General features: G+C 41.6%; 2 protein-coding genes across 5 annotated transcripts in view; one reads left to right on the plus strand and one right to left on the minus strand.

Moving 5' to 3' along the window:
* The first annotated feature begins 201 nt into the window (after window positions 1–201).
* LOC123773691 (aminopeptidase N) lies at window positions 202–21,797 on the plus strand. Its single transcript, XM_045767542.2, has 19 exons — window positions 202–329; window positions 3,901–4,005; window positions 5,098–5,310; window positions 5,570–5,772; window positions 7,119–7,274; window positions 7,462–7,592; window positions 8,394–8,571; window positions 9,439–9,622; window positions 10,010–10,166; window positions 11,392–11,473; window positions 13,103–13,283; window positions 14,889–15,090; window positions 15,267–15,398; window positions 17,680–17,822; window positions 19,359–19,549; window positions 19,757–19,927; window positions 20,019–20,162; window positions 21,257–21,338; window positions 21,497–21,797. The coding sequence occupies exons 1-19, from the start codon at window positions 327–329 to the stop codon at window positions 21,701–21,703; spliced, it is 2,865 nt and encodes a 954-aa protein (XP_045623498.1). The 5' UTR covers window positions 202–326; the 3' UTR covers window positions 21,704–21,797.
* Window positions 21,798–22,511: 714 nt separating this feature from the next.
* The window catches only part of LOC123773692 (aminopeptidase N), a 41,519-nt gene continuing 37,006 nt past the window's right edge, over window positions 22,512–27,024 (minus strand). For all 4 annotated transcript variants that reach the window (XM_045767544.2, XM_045767543.2, XM_069312479.1 and 1 more), the window contains exons 15-18: window positions 26,832–27,002; window positions 26,395–26,538; window positions 26,172–26,253; window positions 22,512–24,714 (exon numbers count right to left, since the gene is read on the minus strand). In XM_045767544.2, the coding sequence (XP_045623500.1) occupies window positions 24,544–24,714; window positions 26,172–26,253; window positions 26,395–26,538; window positions 26,832–27,002 (568 nt within the window). In that variant the 3' untranslated portion in view covers window positions 22,512–24,543. The remainder of the gene's footprint in view (window positions 24,715–26,171; window positions 26,254–26,394; window positions 26,539–26,831; window positions 27,003–27,024) is intronic.

The raw sequence follows: 27,024 nt of genomic DNA on the forward strand, positions 1-27,024 counted from the left end.
CGAAAAATTGGCCGAGTTCAATGCTGGCAATTGGAGGGTTTCAAGCCTATTACAGTAGATGATAACAAAGTTTGCAGATTTAAGCTAAATTCACCGGTTAAGAACTTCACCGTCTGCGTACGTGTAAAAGATCATTGCTGTAGTTTGTACATATATATGGCCCGGGATCTGACAGTCAACTGGTACCGGAGAAGCGAGTGTTCTTCATGGCTATGGATGCCCAGGAGCGGCCACCAGTCAGCCATCAGTGAGTGAGTGGCAAGCGTGCAGGGTGGGTATACTGCTGCTGCTGCTGCTGCCTCCGGAATATCGAACTACTTGTACTAATGGTATGTTGATGTATGGTTGATTACTTATACTGAGGGGTATGTTGATGTATGGTTGATTACTTATACTGAGTGGGTATGGCTGATTACTTATACTGAGTGGGTATGTTGATGTGACTGATTACTTATACTGAGTGGTATGTTGATGTATGGTTGATTACTTATACTGAGGGGTATGTTGATGTATGGCTGATTACTTATACTGAGTGGTATGTTGGTGTATGGTTGATTACTTATACTGAGGGGTATGTTGATGTATGGTTGATTACTTATACTGAGGGGTATGTTGATGTATGGCTGATTACTTATACTGAGTGGTATGTTGATGTATGGGTGATTACTTATACTGAGGGGGGTATGTTGATGTATGGCTGATTACTTATACTGAGGGGGTATGTTGATGTATGGTTGATTACTTATACTGAGTGGTATGTTGATGTATGGCTGATTACTTACACTGAGGGGGGTATGTTGATGTATGGCTGATTACTTACACTGAGGGAGGTATGTTGATGTATGGCTGATTACTTACACTGAGGGGGGTATGTTGGTGTATGGCTGATTACTTATACTGAGTGGTATGTTGATGTATGGTTGATTACTTATACTGAGGGGGTATGTTGATGTATGGCTGATTACTTATACTGAGTCGTATGTTGATGTATGGCTTATTACTTATACTGAGGGGTATGTTGATGTATGGTTGATTGCTTACACTGAGGGGGTATGTTGGTGTATGGTTGATTACTTATACTGAGTGGTATATTGGTATATGGCTGATTAATTATACTGAGTGGGTATATTGATGTATAACTGAATTTGAATATTTAAAGGTAAATATTGCGCGATGATTTGATAAAGCTAACCCAGTACTTAAACATTAATTCCGCAACCTACACGCAATATTATACATATATATATATATATATATATATATATATATATATATATATATATATATATATATATATATATATATATATATATATATATATATATATTTTTTTTTTTTTTTTACAGCATCGGGTAGGCTGTAATTGCTGGCATCAGTCAGCAAGCCCTCATAATCCATTACAACCCGGCTAATCCGGGATTTTTCTATAAGCTTCCCCTTAAAAAGTTACATAGGAAAATACAATAAATGATTCAAATATTACAAAGACAAATTACAGACTAGAAGTTGCCTCGTGTTGATAAAGCCTAACCTGGTACACCCGCTGGTTATAATTCATATTGCTTGGTAACCCCAAATGTCAACACTGGGTTTATCAGGTTGTTCTTACATACCTATGTCTACTGGGCGCGAGATCCAGCTCTGGGGCTCCGCCTCGCAGCCTGTGTGTTACATTCGTAGATCCCGATGTTCCAGTATTCTGTTGAGATCTTAAGCCAAAATCAATGCATAAACTTCTGGAATCAATCAAATTCTGTTATATATATATATATATATATATATATATATATATATATATATATATATATATATATATATATATATATATATATATATATATATATATATATATATATGTATGTATGTCGTACCTAGTAGCCAGAACGCACTTCTCAGTCTACTATGCAAGGCCCGATTTGCCTAATAAGCCTAGTTTTCATGATTTTTTTCGACTACCTAACCTAACCTAACTTTTTCGGCTACCTAACCTACCTAACCCAACCCTACCTAACCTAGGGTTAGGTAGGGTTGGTTAGGTTAGGTAGGGTTGGTTAGGTTCGGTCATATATCTACGTTAATTTCAACTCCAATAAAAAAAATTTACCTCATACATAATGAAATGGGTAGTTTTATCATTTCATAAGAAAAAAATTAGAGAAAATATATTAATTCAGGAAAACTTGGCAAGGTGTTTCCCTGCTTCTCAGTATATATATGTTCAGGACAAAAGTATATTTTCTGGTTGGTCTGTAATCTATTGTGGTGTCCTAAATAATCCTCTTGAGGTTAGGCCTTAAACCTAACACCAGCTAAACCAACAGCCCGTACTCGAATTGTCACAGCGTCACAAAAATGATGTACTAAATTGCCGGAACCTAATCTTCTGAACACCCACCATAGAAAACGTGAAGCCCGTCAATTTTGCGAGTTGCTAATATTACGTACGTCATATTTTGACCGTTGGGGATTTGTACGTCAAAATAGGGTGTACTATTCAAGAGGACAGGTGTGTGTGTGGGGGGGACGGTGATGGGTGCATGCAGTGTGTGTGGGTGGGCATGTATGTATCTTTTATAGCCTATGATGGGGACTTCCTCTGGCGTCTCGCTGGTGCTGTTCCACGGACCCGTCCTCTCAACTATAGTACGTATATATATTATGTGTTAGTATCCACATAGGAAAAATGAAGCGAAAATTCCGAACGTTTTCGTGTTTCGACACATTTTCAAGGAATACAGACGAAGACATGGGTAGTAATTATATAGCTTCTTCACCTGAATAGTTAAAGATAAATAAACATAATATCGAATAAAGGAAGTGACATGATTGAATGGGAATACGCCATCTCCCAACTCATGGGATCTACTACACATATCTATTCTTTACATAATTTTTTAACTATCACAAATTATACCAGTTATAAAGTTATCTAATTTATATAATCCTGGACTTACATATATTTTCTAATTCACTATTTTTTATAACTGAAGATTTATTAATATTTCTTTAATAAATTTACATTACAATTTCGCCTAAATTTGCCAGGGTAACTGAATAATTGCAGTTTCTTAAGTGAACAAACAAAGCATTGGACTCGTGACCTGACCTTATACAGTGTTTGCCTTCTTATATTCTTTGGTCAAGACGTTTGCTTGTTTGTCTAACATAGAAATGATTACAATCGGTGCATGGAATTTTCCCAAAGTTCTGTGTTATAAGAACACAGAACTAGTATAAGAACAGGTCAAGAGCCCAGTGCATTACTAATTTGGCTGCAATGTCTGTGTCATTATGATGGGTTATATTTATGTGTGATGGTATCCATACAAAGAATATTCGAGAGCCTTTACTCTGTGCATGGATTAAGTCATTTATAATTGCTACTATGAGGTTCTTGCTGTCGATCATCTAGGAGAAGTTTTCAATTGCCTGAAGAGCAAACTTTGAATCACAAAATATTATTCCTCCTATGTTTTTTTAATGGAGATAGGTAGATTGGACTTTAAATGAATGTTCAGTGTGATGAGATTGTAGCCATTTTTACTTAGCCATTTATCACGAAGCATTGAAAATGTATAATTAGTCTTCGGAAAACTTGGCGGCGGGAGGTGTATGACATTTCCTCCATAATCGAATACACAAATGTATTTCTGACTTCGTGAAAACTGCATTGGGTTCGCGATAAGTGCTGATATTTCTTAGAGAATGGCACATGGGACGACTTTGGTTGGCGTATGTCACTCTCCCTACCTGTCATAGTTAATCATGGAAAGATAGGTAAGACTAGCCCCAAGCGTTTGGCTATCCTCGGACAGTCATTTTTTGTGTAGATATTGATATATTTATATATATTATTGATATTTGTTACCTGTTATATTTGTATATACTGTTGCGTGACAGGTAAGGAAGATGCAGGAACAAGTGGTCACGTTGCGGAGGAGGACCCAGATGCTGCACTCCGCACTCCTTGTCCTACTGTGTTGCCCCTGCATCTCTTCCACCATGGTAATTACCCCACAACACATTTGAACCCATATATACAGCCCCGCTCCTGTGCCAGGTAAGTCCACTACGGGCTCACCATAGCCCGTGCTACTTGCCCCGCTCCTGTGCCAGGTAAGTCCACTACGGGCTCACCATAGCCCGTGCTACTTGCCCCGCTCCTGTGCCAGGTAAGTCCACTACGGGCTCACCATAGCCCGTGCTACTTGCCCAGCTCCTGTGCCAGGTAAGTCCACTACGGGCTCACCATAGCCCGTGCTACTTGCCCCGCTCCTGTGCCAGGTAAGTCCACTACGGGCTCACCATAGCCCGTGCTACTTGCCCAGCTCCTGTGCCAGGTAAGTCCACTACGGGCTCACCATAGCCCGTGCTACTTGCCCCGCTCCTGTGCCAGGTAAGTCCACTACGGGCTCACCATAGCCCGTGCTACTTGCCCCGCTCCTGTGCCAGGTAAGTTACGGGCTCACCATAGCCCGTGCTACTTGCCCCGCTCCTGTGCCAGGTAAGTTACGGGCTCACCATAGCCCGTGCTACTTGAAACTGTTGGTTTCGAGTAGCTGAATCTAAAACAACAACAACCCACAACACCTGTGTTTCTAGCCACGTCTCCACCGTAGTAATTACCTCACAACACTTGTGTTTCTACCACCATGGTCATTTAGTCACTCATGTACCTCCACCATGAAGGTCATCATGCATTTAGACTTTGGTTTCTACCACCATCGACGTGTATCACTGTCTCTAACATGAAAACAATTGTCACTTGGCTTGCCTACTCCCAGGCATTTCCTCCATAATTTCAAGTGATTGGTCTGATTTACTTAAAACATCTCCTACAGCCTTGAAGTTCCAATCATCAACTTCTCCTCTGGCCTCAGAGTACTCTCATCAACTCCTTCCTCAGAACAAACCTGCAACCCATCGATTCACCAATAAAAATTTAAGTAGCATTTCAAAAGGCTGCCTCTGTAATTATGAAATGGGAAATTTGGCTGAGCGCTTTCGGCTATCAAAGTTGCAATGCAGTTCGTGCCAAGCTGTAGGGATACAATGCTATTCTATTTACAATCATTTTATATGTAATCCCTCCCCCAGGTGAGCAGAGGCAGCAGCGTGGCCAACGACACTCAACATGTCCGCCGACCATCCAGTGTCCGGCCAGTACACTACACAGTGAAGCTGCAAGCCTTCCTTCACGGCAACCGAAGCATTCACGGTGAAGTACAGGTGGAGCTGGAAGTTATCAAGCGTACGTCAGCCATTATCCTCCACCTAGCAGACATCCTCGTCAGAAATGACACTATTAAGGTCAGTTAGGAGTCCCGCTCTATCTGGTATAAACTTTTCACCAGACAGCCAGCATTTTGAATGACGGTGTTGGGGGAATGATTCCTACGGAGAGTTTTTATTACTGTTATATTTGGTAGATGAGAACGGGTAGTTGCCTTTGGAACAAAATATTCATCTACTTTATCTCTTTCTTGCATTCTAAGACACAGAATCTTTAAGAGGAAGGATATATTGCCTAAATAACTGGAACTTTTTTTATATATGTACGGCGAGGCAGGTGACAGCCGTCAACAGACGGCAGAATTACCCTGTGCGGCGGGAGGTGTATGATCCTAGGCGGCAGCAGTATACTGTGCAGCTGCGGTGGCGTCTCCAGCCGGGCAAAGCCTATCTCTTAGCTATGAAATTTGTGGCATCTCTGGCAAACACTCCTAAGGGAATCTATTTCACTTCTTATAAAGACAGTGAAGGAAACGAGAGGTATATCACATTTTAACCTTTGTACACAAATATTAATTTAACTCCATTTTCAAAATCTAATTTTGTGTTCATATAAGATTATACATTTATAATTAAAACAAAGTCACTACATATATATCTATAAAAGGCATTATTTGTCTCTTCGTGGTTAGGGACTAACTTCACCAAACTTTGCAGGGTGACTGGTCATTGTTCGGGGATGGTCATAGGCTGGCCGGGGTTCGAGCCCCCTGCCTCCCCCCCCTCCTTTTTCATGAAATGTAAAATTACACTAATTTTCAATCTTGCTAAATACCAGATTCAATCCTCACTAAGATTCATCTATAGCATATTATTTTCTAAATGAAGATTAAATGTTAGTTTCTCTTTGTGAAAATGGTTACAGGGATGAAGGGAAGGTGGTGGAGGGTAGGGAAGGTGGTGAAGGGTCGGAAAGGTGGTGATGGGTAGGGAAGGTGGTGAATGGTAGGAAAGATGGTGAAGAGTAGGGAAGGTCCTGGAGGCCTGGTCGGAGGACTGGTCGAGAACCGGGCCGCGGGGACGTTGAGCCCCGAAATCATCACAAACTAAGGTAGGTCGTAAAGGTAAGGAAGCTGGTGAAGAGTAGAGAATGTGGTGAAGGATAGGTAAGGTGGTGAGAGGTAGGAAAGGTGGTAAAGTGTAGGGAAGGTGGTGAAGGGTAGGGAAGGTGGTGAAGGGTAGGGAAGGTGGTGAGGGGTAGGGAAGGTGATGAGGGGTAGGGAAGGTGGTGAAGGGTAGGAAAGGTGGTGAAGGGTAGGGAAGGTGGTGAAGGGTAGGGAAGGTGGTGAATGTGAAGGACAGGAAAAGTAGTGAAAGGTTGAGAAAGTGGTAAAGGCGGAGGTGAAAGAAAGTAATGGTGTAAATTAGGTGGTTGAGGGTAGGGAAAGTGGTGAAGGAGAGGGACGTTTGTAGATGGGGAACTTATCGGTGCTAGGGTAGTGATGATGGTTACAGTGATGAAGACATTATTTAATGAAGACGGTAAGAGTGATGAGGATAGTCATGTGTAGTGCAGATAGCTACAGTGTTGCAGGTTGTGTGTAGTGAAAATGGTTCCAATGATGGTTTTGAATATTTAAGATGGTTACAGTAAGCAGGCGAGGAGTCACAATAACGTGGCTGAAATTTGTTGACCAAACCACACACTAGAAAGTGAAGGGACGACAACGTTTCGGTCCGTCCTAGACCGAAGTCGATTGTGAATGGTCCAGGACGGACCGAAACATCGTCGTCCCTTCACTTTCTAGTGTGTGGTTTGGTCAAAAAGGTGCTAAGATTCTTCAAGACCAACGACCATTTCTGATCAGTGGTTCATATTCCTCTAGGACAATGGCAGCGACGCACTTCTGGCCCACCAACGCCCGACGAGCCTTCCCCTGTTTCGACGACCCGGCGATGAAGGCTACCTATGAGGTCCACATAGCCAGGGAGAGCCACATGATGGCTCTCTCCAACATGCCTCTGGTCAAGACAACACCCATGTAAGTCACGCCGCACTTGGAATGGTCTTAAAGAAATATGAATTCAGTGCATATAATTTTGTTTAACCATTTGGACAAAGCAATATACGACTTTGTTCTTTGTTATAAATTAGTACTATGTTGTGATGGGATGAACCGTAAATATCTGAGAGGAGGAAGTAAAACCTGGTTATGTTTGTGTCGACAGCCAGGGCCAGGAGGGCTGGTTGTGGGACCAGTTCGCCACCAGCCTCAACATGTCCACCTACCTGGTGGCCTTCGCCATCATCCAGTACACCTCTCGTTCAGCGACTGCCGCCTCGGGCACCACTGTCAACGGTAAACCAAAGCGACACTCGGCTTCCAGATATTAGGGACTTGGTTACTAAAGATTCTGTTGTATGATGTGGTGGACAAGTATGGAGGGTGACCCGGGTATACGGGTCTTCTGTAATCACAAGATCTGAACCTTGTTTGCACCTGGTGGAGCTTAATAGAAAACCATCTCCATTTAGCTGCAATCTCCATATTTACTTCGACGCACAGGCTAATGAGTCGAAAACTGGTTCGACGCCTTAGGACACTGCACCTACGCCACTTTCTGTTCATTCTTTATGAGCCTGTTTTCTCCGCTCCCATCAATACAGATGACTGGATCTTTGCTAAGATTTCGTTCCGGTTGGATCGAATACCCTTGGCTCATGGGGCAAATGTGCACTAAAGTTCCAGAGAAGAGCTGGGCGATAAATTAATTAGTAACCAAAGACCACAGAGCGACAAGTTTCTTGTTCCAGCTCCTTAATGTTGTTGTACAGAGAGGAAATGTATTTTGGGCTGGCGTCCGGCCCCTGAGGAGTCGAGGTTTTTTGTTGTAACTAGAGCTATGAATGTATGTTAGAGTACCTCTTAAATGAATATGTAACTGAACTTGACCCATTTAATAAATTATATATAAACTGCAAAAGGGTGGTAGAAGAAAATATTCATATGGTTTCAGTGAACAGGATAGATATTCTCTAAACGCTTAATATTTGCTCTGAACCTATGAATCTTTTAATTATTAAATACTGATATACTGATGAATGACAAATTAAAATACAATAAGGATAACCTAAAGCATTTGTATTCCCCGCGTGTCAGTGTGGGCCGAGGCTGCTGTGTTGGACAAGACCAGTCTGGCCCTCGAGGCTACCGCCTTCAGTCTTACCTTCTTCGAGTCCTACTTCAACTTACCTTATCCACTACAGAAGCTGGACCTCGTCGCCCTGCCAGACACCCCGTATGATGGCATGGAGAACTGGGGCCTTATATTCTATAGGTCTGTAATATAAAGAAATTGAATTTGGCTCGTGTAGATTAGTGAAAGTGTTTAAGCAAGCCAACGTGTTGTTTGTTAAATACAGGGGACGCCCTTGTAAAATTATTAATTGTAACAAAGTAGCTTTAGTAAAGCCATATATTGTAATAAAGTAGATAACTCTGAAGGGTGTCCACGTGAGATTTTATGCCTTGAATCACAGCTATTTACACACAAATTATAAGCTAATACAGATTTCATTAAAAACAAAAACTAAATCAATATATATAGAGAATGTATTAGAGCCATATTGCTTACGCAGTCCTTCCCTAGGGTATGTCAAAGCTGCAGCCGACACTAAACCCATATTAAAATTTAGTGCATAGTTAAGCCTACATTAGATTATGTTAGATATTTGAGTTCTTTTGACAATTATTGTTATTTCAACCTTCCTCCAGACAGGCTCATTAAGCAGACATCGGCTCAAAGCAACCCAATTGACACCATTCAGAGACCAGCCTAGCCTACGCACTAGCCAATCAACACCACACACCAATAACATAACAGAAATACACCCACTACCAATCCAAGGTGGACAGGCCACCAAACTTTTCTCCCACTCTTACCCCTTCCTCATTCTATACCTTCCTGAATTTCTAATACCCATTCCTCTCCTCCTTCCTTACCAAGCCCTTTGGTCATGAAAACGGAAAAATAGGCTGGCCTATGTATGACTGCTGTAGCTTATGTATGACTGCTGTAGCTTATGTATGACTGCTGTAGCCTATGTATGACTGCTGTAGCCTATGTATGACTGCTGTGGTTCGCCGATTCGTGGAAATTTCATGTATACACCGTGTTTAAAGACCATTGTATCACACCATACAGGGAGTCTGAGTTCCAGTGGGAGGTTGAGACGTCAACAGCGGGTCGCAGGAGGCAGATGTGTGAGCTGGTGATGCACGAGACGGCGCACCAGTGGTTCGGTAACCTGGTCACCTTCAAGTGGTGGACTGACCTGTGGCTCAGCGAGGGCTTTGCTACCTACATGGCTACTCTTGCTGTTCATAATGTTAGTCCCATCACACATTTGTGGCTTAAATTTCCAATCAGTCCTAAACTAAGTTTACTGAGGAAGGTCTGTAAAAAAGTTTGTAAATAGTAAACAGACGTTTACGTAAACGTCTGTTTACTGAGGAATTCAGTTTCTTTATTATACACCGCATGGGCGTAGGAAGAAAGGGTTAGAAAGGAACATAATCACTTCAGGAACTGAACCCCATAGTTCATTTAGCTAAGCAAGTGACAATCTTTTGAAGCAACTTACACAACCGTCAATTTTTTTTGCATTTGGCACCACTATATATTTTTATCTCAACTATTATAATTAAGTGCCGAATTATTAAAAAATGTTTGATAAAATTGTCAATTCGAGTAAAATATTCCATTTACCTGGCAGTTCGAGCCTTCTTGGGGCATGCTGGAGCAGTTCGTGGTGACGAGGCAGCAGAAGGTGATGCAAGTGGACGCCCTCTTCGCCTCTCACCCCATCACCCTCCCCGTTAAGCAACCTCAAGATATAGAACAAGTTTTCTTCGAGATTCCCTACAATAAAGGTAGGCCGTTGACCCTGGTGAGCGTCGCCAAGCCGATTATGTTTTGTCTCTGACGCGAACACTTTGCGTTGTCTCAGTTCTGGGGCCAGATTCACGAAGCAGTTGCGTTTTGTTGTTGTTATAGTTTCAGCTACTCGGAACAAGTTCCAAGTAGCACGGGATATGGTGAGCCCGTAACTTACCTGGCACAGGAGAGGGGCAAGTAGCACGGGCTATGGTGAGCCTGTAGTGGACTTACCTGGCACAGGAGTGGGGCAAGTAGCACGGGCTATGGTGAGCTGGTAACTTACCTGGCACAGGAGCGGGGCTGTGTGGAAGCAGTTACGCAAGCACTTACGAACCTGTACATCTGTTCTCTATCTTTCGCGGCTTTGTTTACAATTAATAAACAGTTAATGAGCTCCGAAACACCAGGAGGCTGTTTATAACAATAGTAACATTTGACTAGGCAATTTCGATGCTTGTTAATAAATGTAAACAAAGCCGCCAAAGATTGTAAAAAAATACAACAATAAACAATACGTTCAAAATATAAAAATATTAATGACTATGTATAAGAAAAAATGTAATTTCAAACAGACAATTATATATTGACATTGCTAGAATCAGTGAACAAATCAACACTATTATTTTACTGGGAAACTTTGAAACAAATTAATGCTAGCACATGCATAATTTACAATACAAACAAATCACCAATATACAAAATACAGATGGGAAATGTACCACTCTCCTAATACTTGTACTCAGAACAAGTGACTGTCGGGTCAAGAAGCATCACCTCACATCGCTATAATCAGTCACAGATCACAGTTTACGATTATTGTTGACAATTAATGATTGTTATTCACAGTCTTGCTTACGGGCTATTCATGCCCGTGCCACCTCTTGGGAGACTTAATCTTAATCAATCAATCACTCTCCGTCTTGGCAGGCTGACCAGGCCGTCAAAATAGTCAAGAGAGAACCAAAGCCTCGATCTCACTTATAGGACCCTGTTTATTACTTATTAATAAAATATTTTCCTCTCTCGCTTGCTCTTCTACTTCCATTTTAACTCCACTCTTCACATACATCACAGAAAGATTACATTCAATTGCAAATATAATTATAATAATTTTTGTCGTAGCAGATCAGCACACGTGACACTGAAATTGAACATGCGAACGTTAGGTCAAGACACATTACCATTGTGCTGAGCACTGTATTGTGAGACCTTCCTCAGGCGCGGCTGTCATACGTATGATGGAACACTTCCTCACGCTTGACACCTTTAAGAAGGCCATCTCTAATTACCTCTCCGCCAGGTATGTTCCTTGTCGCCTCAAAGTTTAAGATTATTAATATCATTATCATTACACAGAGAAATCATATTAACGTGATGTATCAATGAGAAAATCAGTAGGAGTCATGAGGAAGACTATTCCAGCTCGTTAATCCAGCCGCCAAACCCTCTGTTTATGAATGAAAAGCTTATTACCCTCTGTTTATGAATGAAAAGCTTATTACCCTCTGTTTATGAATGAAAAGCTTATTATCCTTATTGCCATGTCGTGGTTTGTGTCTAGGAACACCCAGTGCATAGGTTCGAACCCTCATCACGGCTCCTACGTGATGAGGGTTCGAACGTGGTTTTTCTCACAGATGCCGTCACGTTAGTATGATTATTCTCTGTTTATTATTATTATTAAGGTTCTGGGAGAATGGATTATTTTCTTATGTTCGTGGCGAGGTTTTCTTCCATTTATTTCCAATTCTCAAGTCGATTGTGACTTGAGAATGTTATTCTCAAGTCTCACAATCTACTTGAGAATGGTCCAGGACGGACCGAAACGTCGTCGTCCCTTCACCTTCTAGTGTGTGGTCTGGTCAACATACTTTAGCCACGTTATTGTGACTCATCGCCTGCATGTGATTGACAGGTGTTTAGCTTTTTGCTCAGAGTATGTAAATCGACGAAAACGTTTTCTCTGCTCGCATTAGGTGTTGACAAAATAAAGAATAAAAATCCTCAATATGGTCTGGAAACTATTGTAGTTCCTATAATGGGGGTTACTCCCATTGTATATACAGGTGGGTCTTTACATCCTGGGGGCCAGAGTCACGAAGCAGTTACGCAAGTCCTTACGAAATTGAAATTTAAATAAGTTTATTGAGGTAAAATACACACAAAGGGATGAGGTAGCTCAAGCTATTCTCACCCCGTTCAGTACATCGTGTTAATACATACATAGACACACATCACAAACAATAAACGTATTACCGAACATTCTGAGAGATAAACATATACATTTCCTCCTTTACACAAGTAGTATGGTATCAGACGTACACACAAATACTTTTATGACCTAGGTATACTGTATAGACAGTCCTTACAAACGTGTACATCTTTTCTTAATCTTTGGCGGCTTTGTTTATAATTATTAGACGGTTAATGAGCTCCGAAGCACCGGGAGGCTGTTTATAACAATAACAACAGTTGATTGGGAAGTTTTCATGCTTGTAAACTGTTTAATAAATGTAAACAAAGCCGTCAAAGATTGAGGAAAGATGTACACGTTCGTAAGTGCTTGCGTAACTGCTTCGTGAATATAGCCCCTGTATATGACTGTTATACGTGTACAAAAAAATGTTGGGGGTAGAAGTAGCCTAAGCTACTCTATCCCTTTGAGATTGATTTTTGTTTCTCTTGTCTCAATAAACTTACTTGAACGTGTACAAAGCCAGTCTTACCGTACTCTGATTGATTGATTGATGAAGATTAAGCCACCCAAAAGGTGGCACGGGCATGAATAGCCCGTAAGTGGTGGCCCTTTTGAGCCATTACCAGTATCAAGAGCTGATACTGGAGATCTGTGGAGGTGCGACTGCACCCTGCGTGACGGGAGATGTCTCCCGTGTTACCGTACTCTACTCCGTTACCTATACACTGACAGGAGCCAGAGTAATGCTGACCAGGACGACCTGTGGGCCTTCATGACCACGGCGGCGCACGAGGACGGTTCTCTCCCACAGGAGATTACCGTCAAGACTGTGATGGACACCTGGACCCTGCAGGAGGGCTTCCCCGTTATAACTGTCTACAGGTACCATAACGGCTCTGCTAAGCTCACTCAGGTGAGTTTATTCAGCTTTAGTCAATTATTGTCCAACCACTTGGGCTGGATGGTAGAGCGACGGTCTTGCTTCCTGCAGGTCGGCGTTCAATCCCCGACCGTCGAAGTGGTTGGGCACCATTCCTTCCCCCCCGTCCCATCCCAAATCCTTATCTTGATCCCTTCCCAGTGCTATATAGTCGTCATGGCTTGGCGCTTTCCCGACAATTCCGTTCCCTTCCCTTAGTCAATTACTAAACAATTTATTAGCAATTAGATAATTCATTAGCCTTAAACTAATAAGGTAACTTGATCGACGTTGTAGCTGACATTCTTAAGAACTCGTGGTAATTGTGACATTTTAAGATGAGTATAGATGGCAAAGGAAGGGGGGGGGGGGTAATGATATGAATGAACGGAAGTTATTGGTAAGCGCTAAGCCAGCATGGATATGGCTATATGACACATGGAAAGAATGTGAGGGCAGGATAGGAGCAGGGATAAGGAACGATGCACAACCGCTTGGACTATAAGGACCAGAATGACGGCCATACAAGAATCGAAGTCGTCGTTCTTCTGACCAGTTCAAATGATGGAGTTTCTTTTCATTATTTGCTACCACAGACGTGGCCACACATTAACAATGCTAACCAGCATATATACATTTTCTTCTGTCCTCCATGGACAGGGTGAGAGATTTGTCAAACATATAGTTCAGGGATTTATTGAACAATCAACCACAGAAGGTGATTGTAGTGCTTTTAAAATGCTAGGCTAAGCTACATACGTAAATACATACACACACAGATTTACGTCTGCCCTACATAAAGTGTGTCAGTGTCAGTATTCAAGGTACGGACACCAAGAAAGTCACAGCACTAGTATCAGTGTCCACGCAGAGATAGGCTTCCCCATTCAGTAATTTTATTGCAAGAACCCATGCAGTTTGTTAAGTTGCGCTTGCAACATGTAATATATTTGTAAAAAAGTATAAGATGATCATGTTGTTCATCTTATCACTCTCATCAAGACTAAGAGAGACAAATTTGTGATGGTGATCGAGAAGTATAATTGGCTCTGCTAGTTAATTAACGTCTAGTCCTCTGGACGTTTGACTAAGATATCTAGGAACTGAATTTAACTTATAATGGGATTGGAATCTTTTCAACTTTGTGTGATAATAATTACACTATTACTCATATTAATGTACTATAGCAGTACCACTAAATATATTTATCACAGCTATCCTGGGGCCAGATTCACGAAGTAGTTACGCAAGCACTTACGAACGTGTACATCTTTCCTCAATCTTTGACGGCTTTGGTTACATTTATTAAACAGTTTACAAGCATGAAAACTTGCCAATCAACTGTTGTTATTGTTATAAACAGCCTCCAGGTGCTTCGGAGCTCATTAACTGTTTAATAATTCTAAACAAAGCCTTCAAAGATTGAGAAAAGATGGACAGGTTCGTAAGTGCTTCGTGAATCTGGCCCCTGGTGGAGTATCGCCATCACCAAGCAATGATGAACAACGCTACTATCCTTGTAACTACTAACTATTCAAAGACATTTCTTCAGCAATAACTGTGTTTAGACAACGGTCTAACCAATATTTGCGCGGGAAGGAGAGGTTCGTGGCTGGCGACGCAGCAGCTTCGCCAGTGCCTGCCTCCCGGTGGTGGGTGCCCGTGACCTTCACCAGCCAGAAGCGTCCCTCCTTCGTGCACACCCGCGCCCAGACCTGGCTCAGTAGCCACGCCAACCACGTCACCGTCACCGGTCTTCCACCCCCACAGTTCTGGGTCATCTTTAACCTCCAGATGACGGGTAAAAGAAACACTACGGCCGGTGCCGATGGCATTTTGTTTCAAATTGTTAATGTAAATATCATTCGTGAGTACATTTCCATCATCAGCAAGGGGTGGTTAATGTTAAGATTGATGGTGCTTGATGTTAGGATTAATGGTAATTGATGTTAAGATTGATAGTGGTTGATGTTGCAGGGTTTTACCGCGTCAACTACGACGAGTATAACTGGAACCTTTTGGCCTACCAGTTGGCCGAGGACCACAGCATCATACACGTTACAAACCGTGCCCAGATCATTGATGACGCTCTCACTCTGGCCAGGGCAGGTGGGTATATGGTTATAATAGACTATGATCTCACTCTGGCCAGGGCAGGTGGGTATATGGTTATCATAGACTATGATCTCACTCTGGCCAGGGCAGGTGGGTATATGGTTATAATAGACTATGATCTCACTCTGGCCAGGGCAGGTGGGTATATGGTTATAATAGACTATGATCTCACTCTGGCCAGGGCAGGTGGGTATATGGTTATCATCGACTATGATCTCACTCTGACCAGGGCAGGTGGGTATATGGTTATCATCGACTATGATCTCACTCTGACCAGGGCAGGTGGGTATATGGTTATCATCGACTATGATCTCACTCTGACCAGGGCAGGTGGGTATATGGTTATCATCGACTATGATCTCACTCTGACCAGGGCAGGTGGGTATATGGTTATCATACACTATGATCTCACTCTGACCAGGGTAAGTGGGTATTTTTATCATTGCCTAAACATTGCCTGCCCGAAACGCTGCGCGTATTAGTGGCTTTACGAGAATATTAACACCATACTAAGTATCCTCACAAACCCAGTGTACCTGGCCAGCGTGAGATCACAGTCGATGATAAACATATCATCAACAATGTCATTTTTGTGTTGTAAATGTATGTCAATGTGTGTGCACGTGCTGGTTCTATTATAAAGAAGAATAACAAGCCTCTTGAAATTGTGCATGCTAATTTCTCTTTGCGCCGAGGACCGTGTTAGCAGTGCTTCTGTCAGCTCTGGCACCATAGTCCAAACTACACACTTTTGTCTTACAATGTCCAGCAAAACTTGAGATTTACTGTCAGAGCGTGGAAAATAGGCTTGGGAGCCGGTCGACCGAGCGGACAGCACGCTGTACTTGTGATCCTGTGGTCCTGGGTTCGATCCCAGGCGCCGGCGAGAAACAATGGGCAGAGTTTCTTTCACCCTATGCCCCTGTTACCTAGCAGTAAAATAGGTACCTGGGTGTTAGTCAGCTGTCACGGGCTGCTTCCTGGGGGTGGAGGCCTGGTCGAGGACCGGGCCGCGGGGACACTAAAAAGCCCCGAAATCATCTCAAGATAACCTCAGATCCCCAGACCAGTTGTTTCGTTGGGTGACAAGTATCTAAAATTCACGCTAGTTCCAGATGGTAGCTGAAGTTCATCTTCTGATTGCATCCACTGCACCACTGACAACCAACAAGTGACAACGACTTGAACTGTTGATACCGAGTCATATGGTGAGCCTGTTGGGCTGCATGTAATGCATGCAGCAAAATGCAACTCATATCTTCGTGGGTACATGGGATGATAATGGCCTAGTCGGGGAGTTGTGGTCTGCTGAGGATTGTCGTTCCACCAGTAATAACAAGATGCATCTTCTGGTCGAAGGGCTTTATCTTGACGTCTTCTCCAAAAAAAATTCTGTCGATTGTTTGGAATGGAACCTGCCGCCACGAGACGTCGCAACTCTCTCTACCTCACTTTTATCTTTCACTTGCTTTAAGTGAACCTGCAATAAAATGGACCAAGATATGACCTATGCGTAATGCAGTATGAAGTATTCTAGACAAGTGTGAGCTAGAAATTTAATTTGCATATTCACTTAATTACTAGACTGAGGCTAGCTAGATTCAGCATCTGGACAATGACTGCTCCATCAACAATTAAATTGGTTGTGACAGGAGTCTGTGTTTTATCTCCACACAGTTATTCCAAGCACGTGAGGTCATCACTCTTTGCACAAAGACGTAGGTAGTGTGGGGGAGGACATACCTTATTCTCGTGACAAAAACTTTCTATGTTCTTTTGTCAACATTTATCCTAGATAATGTCCTAAAGACTTTTCACGTCGTTGCGACGAATAACATCGTAGACTTAGTTCCTTGGTGAGAAATTCTTTACAGTAAGCCTGGAACTAAGCTTAGCATATCCTCTTCGTATCCCACTTGGCCTTAACTGCAGAACATGTAATCAACTTTGTCTAACAAAACCAGATCCATACTCTTACCCCCTCAAATTGGTTGTTATTTTCCCATATCACATGGACAAGGGAGCAAACAGTTTTGGTAAATGAGGTCGGCACATTCAGTGCGATCAAGGTGGCATGCGTTTGGTCGACTTCCACAGGACTGGGACCAACCGGTCGTGTCGCTCAGACCACCGCTGTGGCTGTCACAGCTCTGGGTGTATTCCTGGTATATAGGAAGTTATGGACTGAAGACGTGGTGTGTATTAGGAGAGTTGGCAATGTTTAGGTATCTTCATATTTGATCAGCCTCACAATCTGACTGTCATTTGTTTTCAGGCTTCCTGTCATACGATTGCGGCCTAAACGTGACAGTTTATCTGAAGAATGAGCGGAGCTACGTGGCCTGGAAGGCGGCCTTCAACAACATGCAGTTCCTACACAGAATGATGAGACACACGCCTGCCTACGGCGCTTTCAAGGTAATCAAAATATCCCTAAGGTGCCTGTGCACAGAATGCTGGCATTTTATCTTACAATTAATGTATAATTGTTCCCCTCGATGAATCCGTGTTGTCCCATGGTTACAAAACTTAGTCTCCAATGAACAAATCCACAAGGGCCTTGACGAGGATTCGAACCTGCGTCCGGAAACATCCCAGACACTGCCTTAATCGACTGATACTCTCTCCAAATATTCCATTTTTTATTTTACTTTGATTTTTAACAAATGTTACTTGGGATATGTGAGAATGGTCTATAGTTTAATAGTCCATGTTTTTTCACCTTTCTTAAATGTAGCTACATTCGTTTTTTGTTCCAGATTTTTCTGGGAGCGCTCCAATCTAGTATTGCGTTGAAAGTTTGTTAATTGGTAACAATATCTCCAGCCTTATTTAGTGACTGCGTTGACAAAGTCCATTACTGTTTTTGCTACACTATAGTAAAGTAAAGACACCTGGAGAAACTAAAGTAACTTCTATTGTCTAGTGTTGCTTTTGGCCGTCTTGTCAAACGGTCAAACTTGACCGTTTAGACACCAATTCCCTTTCCCTTAGACACCAATCTATTTATAGACCTCCTGAAACCTCTCGAGTTCAACAGTTTTTATCATTCTTTTAAGAGTCCCTACCAGTCTTCACAGTCTCATTACATGGTTTCGTATTGTAGTTTTCCCTCCGAATATAGCTCTGCAACAGCTTAGCTTGGTTCTTTGCTTCTGTGGCAGTGTTTTTTCAATCTGCTGCTCTAAATTAAAGTCAGGGGCCTTCATACAGGATGTTAAATGGAAGACTACCTTCAATAAAAGTCGACGAACGACACGATGGACTTCATAACATGAACATACATATAAGCAACGGAATGATTCAAGCTATTTAAGATCACTGGTTACAGCCACAGTGTCACCAACTAAGTCTTGCCACCTGCAGCTAATTAATGCCATGTAAATGGACAGATTCTACTTTTCGAAGCATTTAGCAGTTCGGTTTTATAGTGTGGCTGGCTGGACGTGCCTAAGTGAAGGGAAACAAATCCCGACAACTGTCTCAGGAGTTTTGGGTGGCTCTTCCTAGGCTTCTCAGCTTTTACACAAATCTGCTTCTACCTTGGCCATACAGGACGTTATCTGTATATCTCCCGTTTCTTACTTAAGCGTTGTGGTTCCTTTGATAAGTTGGAGGCTCTTGGGTCTTTTGACTGTGACACGTGTGTTTGTGCAAGACAAATTGTTGAATATTAATCTTAATATATTATCTTATCACTGATTAATCTAATTAATCTTATTAATCTATTACCTTTTTCAACAAAAATCTGTGTATAAAATTCTGAAAACCTAATGACAGTAGAGTGCTTAACCATAATTCCACCTTCCCTCTGACGCCATATATATTATCTATACATCTCTGTTGCCGATTGTCAACTTTCTCACGCCTAGAAAGTCTATGTCCAGCTGCTCAGTTAAATTACATGTTGAAATACAACTTTAGGATGATCTTTGTAACACTCTCCACACACAGGATTATATGTTGTCCATATTGGAGCCGGTGTACGAGTCTTTGGGGTTCGAGGACGGACCCGAGGACGACCTCCAGACATTGTTGCTACGAAGTGAAGTGGTTCGTTGGGCGTGTCGTCTCCGCCTCGCAGATTGCATTGATAATTCAGTTCGTCTTTTCAATAAATGGATGACAGATCCTGAAAATTCTACGTAAGTGATTTAAGTTTAATGAATATTACAGGGAAAATAAGCTATATTTAGAGTTTTCACTTACACAAAATTGCAAGTTGTAACATGTGTATATCCAGTACATATGATGTAAAGATATTAAATCACATAGAGAGAAATTTGCTGTTATTGTATAACTTGAATCCTCACTGGAGCGTAAAGCAAGAGACTAACATGTTTAAACAACAGAGTAGCGCCCAACATGGCGGAGACTGTGATGTGCTCAGCGGTGCAGGAGGGAGGCCAGGCGGCGTGGGAGTACACCTGGCAGCAGCTCCACCACGCCTCCACCAGCCCCGACCTGAGGGACGCCATGCGCAGAGCACTCGGCTGTTCCTCTCAGGTCTGGTTGCTTGCCAGGTCAGTAAACCTTACTTTGTTGCAGTGAAACAATGTAGCTAAAAGGCACAAAATACATATGGTATCACACGTTCGGTTATCTCGCATGTAGGTACCTGGAGGCAGCCTGGGGTGGAGAATCTGGTCTTCGATGGCGTGAATTCAGCGAAGTATTGGAGGCGGTTGCCAGCAGCGACGCGGGTAGCTTCCTTGCCTGGCACTATTTACTGGAGAACTGGTCCAGAGTGACGCAATTGTGAGTCATCAATCAGGCTCGCCATGTTGTTGTTGTTGTTTTAGATTTAAGATTTAGCTACTCAATGAAATGTCCATGTTGCACTGTCTATAGTGAAGGCTCTCCAGTTATCTGAATCCTGTGTGTTATGCCCTTTCTAGAATTTCGATAGTGAAAACTAACTTTTTTTATGATGAAACTGAATATTTTGTGCATTCCATTCACAGTATGGATGGAATCTACAAAATATTCACAGTTTTATCCCCCCCCCCAAAAAAAAAAAAATTGTCATATTTTACACCATTGAAATTCTAAAGGGCGTAACACAGGTTCAATAATTTTTGCAGGATGAACTGGTGTCTTGAACATGAGCTTGGTCCATTTGCGTCCCCGTTCCGAGTAATATTATACACGTGGCTCATTGGTGTTTCGGTCCCATGTAGAGATTCATGCACGGTGTTCTCCGACATTGTGGAGTTGTTCAATAACCCTCCCATGGCAGCAGCTTGCGTAGTAGTGGTCAGTATCCTCACCTGCTCTTCCCACAAGCGTGTGATCCGGGTTGGAGCAGAGGGAATATTGGGATGATTGGACACCGTACCCATACTGTTCGTCTCTCTAGTTTCTAAAAGCGGTTTGGTATAGAGTGTAAAAGAAGGTAGTAACTGTCAAAAGCAAACGCTGAAATTTAGTGCTACACAGCCGGCCTAACAATATTAAAAAGAGGTCCTTGATATCATCGAGGATGACAGTATAAGATTAGAAACATAAAAGAATAACTTTGTCACAGGAAACAGATTCACTTAAGATCTTATCAAGGGAAAAATGACAAAGTTGCAAAACCAAAATTTTGGGTTATACTGATGATCAGGGCATTGTAGGCGGCGGCGAAAGACCATTAGCGAAATAATGATTCCCTCGAGTCATGGTTTCTGTTGAAATCATGTTCTGTTGAGGGATGTAATCTACACGTCTCTAAATGTGCATGTCATTATATCTGACAAAACAGAGACAATGCATAGACGTTGTGAACAATTAAGTTTTAGGGAATGATCAACATTTACAGTTAAAATATACACTATAAAAGATTTCATAGCAAATGTTACTTTCCTTAGCGTTGGAGGAGACTCCTCGTCGCTGGCAAGCATGGTAGAGGCCGCCACCAGACACTTCAACACCGCCTACCAGCTCCAACAGGTAATCATCACATACACACACGCTGACTGAGTGTTGTGCGTGTGTCAACAATGAGACATATTACACTTATAAAGAGGGGAGAGTCACTCAAATGTATACAAAACCTAAGGAATGTCATACTGTGTGTTTATCTTTACTTGCTTCTTACACTTTGGCAGCTGCTGCAGGTGATGACGGAGGGAAGGGCAGGTTCACGAGCCGGGAGGCTAGAGCGGGCACAGAGACTGGTCTTGGAGAATGTACGGAACAACATATCGTGGAAGAAGAGAAGCTTCTCCACTATAGTGGAATGGCTGAGCCAGCGAGGCTTCTCTCCAACCCTCCACCAGGCTAGGAAGAGACGCAGGCTCACATTGGTAAAATAAAGCATGTTATATTTTAGCCAACTTACAAAAAAAAATTTATATAAATTTAATGTCAAATCGTGAACTGCCTTAATAAAAATCGTAACATTTATAACAGGACTAATTATTTACCTACAAGTATTAAATCAATATTTGATTTAAAAATTGTCTAGAGGCGTAGCTGCAAAGGAGCAGATCCTAAATTTGTAACTTAGGGCAAAAGAGAAGAATGATGTGATACAACTGTTGAACATTAACGGTTCTGTAACTCTTGACGCTCTAAACTCTAGTCATCTTAGAGAAGGCAAGATTAGTTTAAACAGTTTAAAATTAATGGCAGACTTTCACCCCAACTAAGCTACTACTACTTTCTTTCTACTACTACTTTGGACTTTCACCCCAACTACTATTTATTTAATCAAGCAATGAACACAAGAGGTAAATGACCACGTAACATAATTCCGCGTAACGAGTATCATTGAAACCTTTTTGTCAACACTGATCCAAATTAAGTTATATTTTGATGTCCAAAATACACTGATAAACTTTAATATCGAAGCGGATTTTTTGTTTTGATTGTTTCGCCAGAGGCGGCTAGTTTATTGTTCACCCCATACTCATCCTGTGAGTGGTAGCGCAAAAAGGATTACAGAGGACCCATAAGGTCTTTATCAGACCTCAGCGGAAAAGTAAGACTTCCTTAGACAATTCATCTACGAACCAACATTATAGACATACCGAAGCTATTTTATTCAGAAAACCAGAAAGCCACTGGCACCGTCCAGCCCAAGTGACGTAATACAAAATATAGGAGTTAATAACTATTAGGATTTATCTATTTTTATTGTGCTTACAGTCTTGCTCTGCGGGTTGTCGATTATTTTCTGCTAAACAAATTTATGTTAATAAATTACCTCTTGGCGTGAGTGTCAAGAGGTTTCCCACCAAGAAAACACGAGACAACCCAAATGACTAAAATATGTACAACAATTTTGCCTTAAAAAATATTGCATTCGAATTAAATATTGAAAAATGGATGTTATATTGAGTGTCATTTACAAAAAAAAATTATTTATATAAATGTACGGGTTATGAACAAAGTTATAAAATAATGTGAATATAATGTAAATGTGAGTATAATGTAAATGTGAATATAATGTAAATACAAATTTCAACAAATTTAAATCGGCGGCCCAAGTAAACACCACATCCAGAGACCAGGGGCCAGATTCACGAAGCAGTTACGCAAGCATTTACGAACGTGTACATCTTTCCTCAATCTTTGACGGCTTTGGTTACATTTATTAAACAGTTTACAAGCATGAAAACTTGCCAATCAACTGTTGTTATTGTTATAAACAGCCTCCTGGTGCTTCGGAGCTCATTAACCGTTTAATAATTGTAAACAAAGCCGCCAAAAGATTGAGAAAAGATGTACAGGTTCGTAAGTGCTTGCGTAACTGCTTCGTGAATCTGGCCCCAGATAAACATGAGCTTCCCCCGTAAAATTATAATTAATAATATAAGTGTTTATGACATACAACTGTTGTGCAGGTACAATACAAAAATGCGCTCACAAGCTTCTATAAATGTCTGGATAATATATAAAAAATATAGTTTATATAAATATATGTTGATATCATGTAAGATACATGTCTATGCAGAAATAACCAGAGGATAAGTGAACAAAGCATGAGACCACTAGGATAGTATAGGCTTCACTGTAGCCTACTCGTACACAATGTACAACTATAGGGAAAATAGTTTCTAATTATTTCCTTTTGAATGCGATTATTTCCACGTAACAATCTTTTATGATACTGATTTTGTTGCATATAAATGAATGGAAGTATCTGTCTGAGGTTGGAAGCCAGATACTTGGTGCTAGGTTTACCAGTTTTTCCCAGTAATAGCTCTTGGGTACGTGCCCAACATGGGCGGGTCAGACTTTTCGTCAAAGAAACTAGTACCAAGTCACACTGCCAATGTGACCTCCCAGGAAAATGTCAATATCATATGACTGGACTGAATAGTTACAATCATTTTTGGCCATATCAGAAACTGTGCTGATCATGCCAAAGTTAACAAATGCTTCCCCTTTAAAACACAAAAATGTTCACGATATGTTTTCCTCTTAATCGGTTCATCAACACAATCCATAAAGTCTGTGTGAAATGTTGTCACAGTGTTATTAGTGATAGTGAAGGAGGCAGACCCGGGTACCCCTTCTCAGGGAGTTAGTGAGAGCGTGTACTCTCCTAATTGTACTTGCGGGGGGTTGAGATCTTTGGTCCCGCCTCTCAACTGGCAATCAACCAGTTTACAGATTCCTGAGCCGACTGGGCTCTATCATATCTAGATTTGAAACTGTGTGTGTGAAATCTGCCTCCACTACATCACTTCCTAGTGCATTCCATTTGTTAACTACTCTGACACTAAACAAGTTCTTTCCGTGTCTCACTTGGAAATGAGTGAATAAAAATAAAAATACTATTGGATACCCGCCAAACACACACCGAAACTACAACGTTCGAACAAGTTTTAACACCTCCTAACCAGTTATAACAATCAATATAGCAAGTTGAACAACGTTCTAATACGTCATAAACACGTTGAGCCAAGATGTAACAACTTTATTACAAGTTGTAACACGCGGAAAACAGAGACAGTTTCGGTTTGTGTTTCCAGGGTACTATTTCCACCAGTGTGCGTATCTGTAAATATGATGTAGGGAAAAACATTTAAATCTTTCATACACACACACACACACACACACACACACATTCATGAGCACCAAATACACACTCATAACCTTAGTGTTAAGGATGTCTGACTGCGTCCGGGAAGCCAGAGTGTAGCGTTCACTGGCTGCTGAGTTTGATGGAGAAGCCTCGGTCTTGAAGCCACTGCATGATAACCTTGAGGTTGGTGTCTACCCAAGCAATGTTATTGGCAGTTTTCTCAATAGCTTGATCAACAGCTCTTTTAGCTGTACCCAGGTTGCCAGAATTTCTTTCTTTGAACAGCTTCAGCTGGAAAACGAGAAAATTCAATTAAGATACAAACAATGATTAGATCTCTAGATTTAAAAGTTGGACGAGGGAATATAACTAAGCTTTAAACGCAAACAAATAGTCTAAGAGATACAAAGAAATACTCTTACTCTTTGTGGGAGGTCAGCAAATGTAATGTACCGATTCAGAACAGCTAAATTAGTGAAGTGAGGCTAGCCCTCACTTCCTCGTAGACAAATACTGATGGGTAAATACACTAGTTCCCCCTTCTCCAGCATTCATTCACTTTGTTTATTTAAATTTAAATCCATAATACTAGCAATAACTGACTGGCAAAACGCTGTGATAAAGTCGTGAAATAACAATGATCATTTTAGATATAAATGAAGCACCGATGACACAGAAACGGCCGGTTTGTCATAGAGTCTGGATTATCGATTGATTGATAAAGATTAAGCCACCCAAAAGGTGGCACGGGCATGAATAGCCCGTAATGGAGTTTGGACTTGGACAACGCAGGTAATAATTGTAAAATATCCCTGCGGCGGGGGTATCTGACGGTCATAATGTAATGGGGAGCACTTAACACACATTGGTTGCACGTCGCTTCGTCAGCCATGAAGGGTGCATCAGAAGTAAGTAATTATCAAAGGAAGGCACCGAACCCCTAAGGCTATGTAGCGCCATCAAATGTGCGGAACAATCAGAGGGCGCTAGATGTCACCAAGGATGCCAATACGAGAACAAAAACGCATAAGGCGAACGATATCAAAATTATCCGAGGGGGTGAATCAGAAGCCACACCTGACTACGGTAATGGGGTGACAGTCTCCTTGCTGCACAAGGTCTGTGCCAACGAGGGAGAGAATTGAAACCTATTTACAGCGAAATGCCAGAGAAATGAACCCAATCACACCAGTGAATATACACACACCATAAAGGTCCTTGAGTTTTCAGTTACACCAGTGTTATATTTACACAATTCCTGTAATTTTATTAATTTTACCTTCAAGCGTTGTAAATGCTACACAAGATATATATCTTTTACATCAAACTAAGGATCGCTCAACAATACTAGTTACATAGGTAATCTTTAATCAACATGCAATTATTAATATCACTTTCTTCTGATACACACAATCTGCAAAACCAATTGACTGATGTTAACTGTGAAGTGGTTCATTAGCAACTTTTTCTTAATTATTTTCAAACTTAAAAAAAAAATGACAAACCATGTTTCAAGCATTTAATTGATATCTTCCTTGTAAAAACACGACCAACAACAACTTAGTTGATCGTTGTGTGCGCGTGTTGGTCACAACGATCATGTCCTTGTGACTTTGCAACCCGTTCTCGCACTTTCGTATAGTCAATATTGACTTATTAAATACGTGCATATGTGCATATAAGTCAATATTGACTATACGAAAGTGCGAGAACGGGTTGGACTTCACCAGGTTTGGGTGCTAACTTACCTCCTTCAGTTCCAGGTCAGTGTTTAAGGATTCTGTAGACACCTGGATGATTTTAGGAATGGTGAACAGGCCTGATCCATAGCTGAAATTAGTTTATCCACGCTAAGTTAAAAGGGCATTATGTAGTCTTATAAGCTTTGTTTTACGTAAACAAGGTTCAAGATGTGTTTGGTGCAATATAAACAAGCCAACACAAGCCAAAAAGTTCATATTTCATACTCACTAGTCCATAATGTTCTGCCATTTATCCCTAACATAGTTCCAGGCCAGGTAGTGACCTACACTGTTCATGGCCACGGAGGAGAACGCAGTTCTTGCATCTTGCTTCCTAATACCACTGCCAGCTGTGAAGGTCATGTCAAGGTACCTGCAGGATAGACAATGTTAAACAGAATCAACATGTTAAGTGGTCCACCTGGTACATTACGGGGTATAAGCTTGACAATGTCTCCTAATAGCTAATCGCAGTGTGATTCTTTCCCGAGTTTCGGACAGGGAACTCGGCAGTCATACTACAGAATTGATCCTATGAAGTATGACCCAGTTGCGAGTCATCCAGTTATTAACCAGGCATAACGGTGTTCAACCTCACTGACTCATCATTCACAGCACCTTATTAAACAAAGGTTCCTTAAATACTAGTTACTAATTTCAACTAACCGAGACAAGATCCAAATCTTCTTGGTACATCCCAGTGAAGAGAGTAGCGTCGACTTCTCAGAGCCGACGTTGGAGGCCAGGTACTGCTTCCACCCAAAGTTCCACTCCTCCTCGCCTCCGGCAGCAATAGCGGCACAGTACACTGTGCTCTTCAAGTTCGGCGACACAATACTGTTCACACAATTACAAGGAA

This window comes from Procambarus clarkii, chromosome 72, assembly GCF_040958095.1.
Source record: "Procambarus clarkii isolate CNS0578487 chromosome 72, FALCON_Pclarkii_2.0, whole genome shotgun sequence".
NCBI classification, from domain to species: Eukaryota; Metazoa; Arthropoda; class Malacostraca; order Decapoda; family Cambaridae; genus Procambarus; species Procambarus clarkii.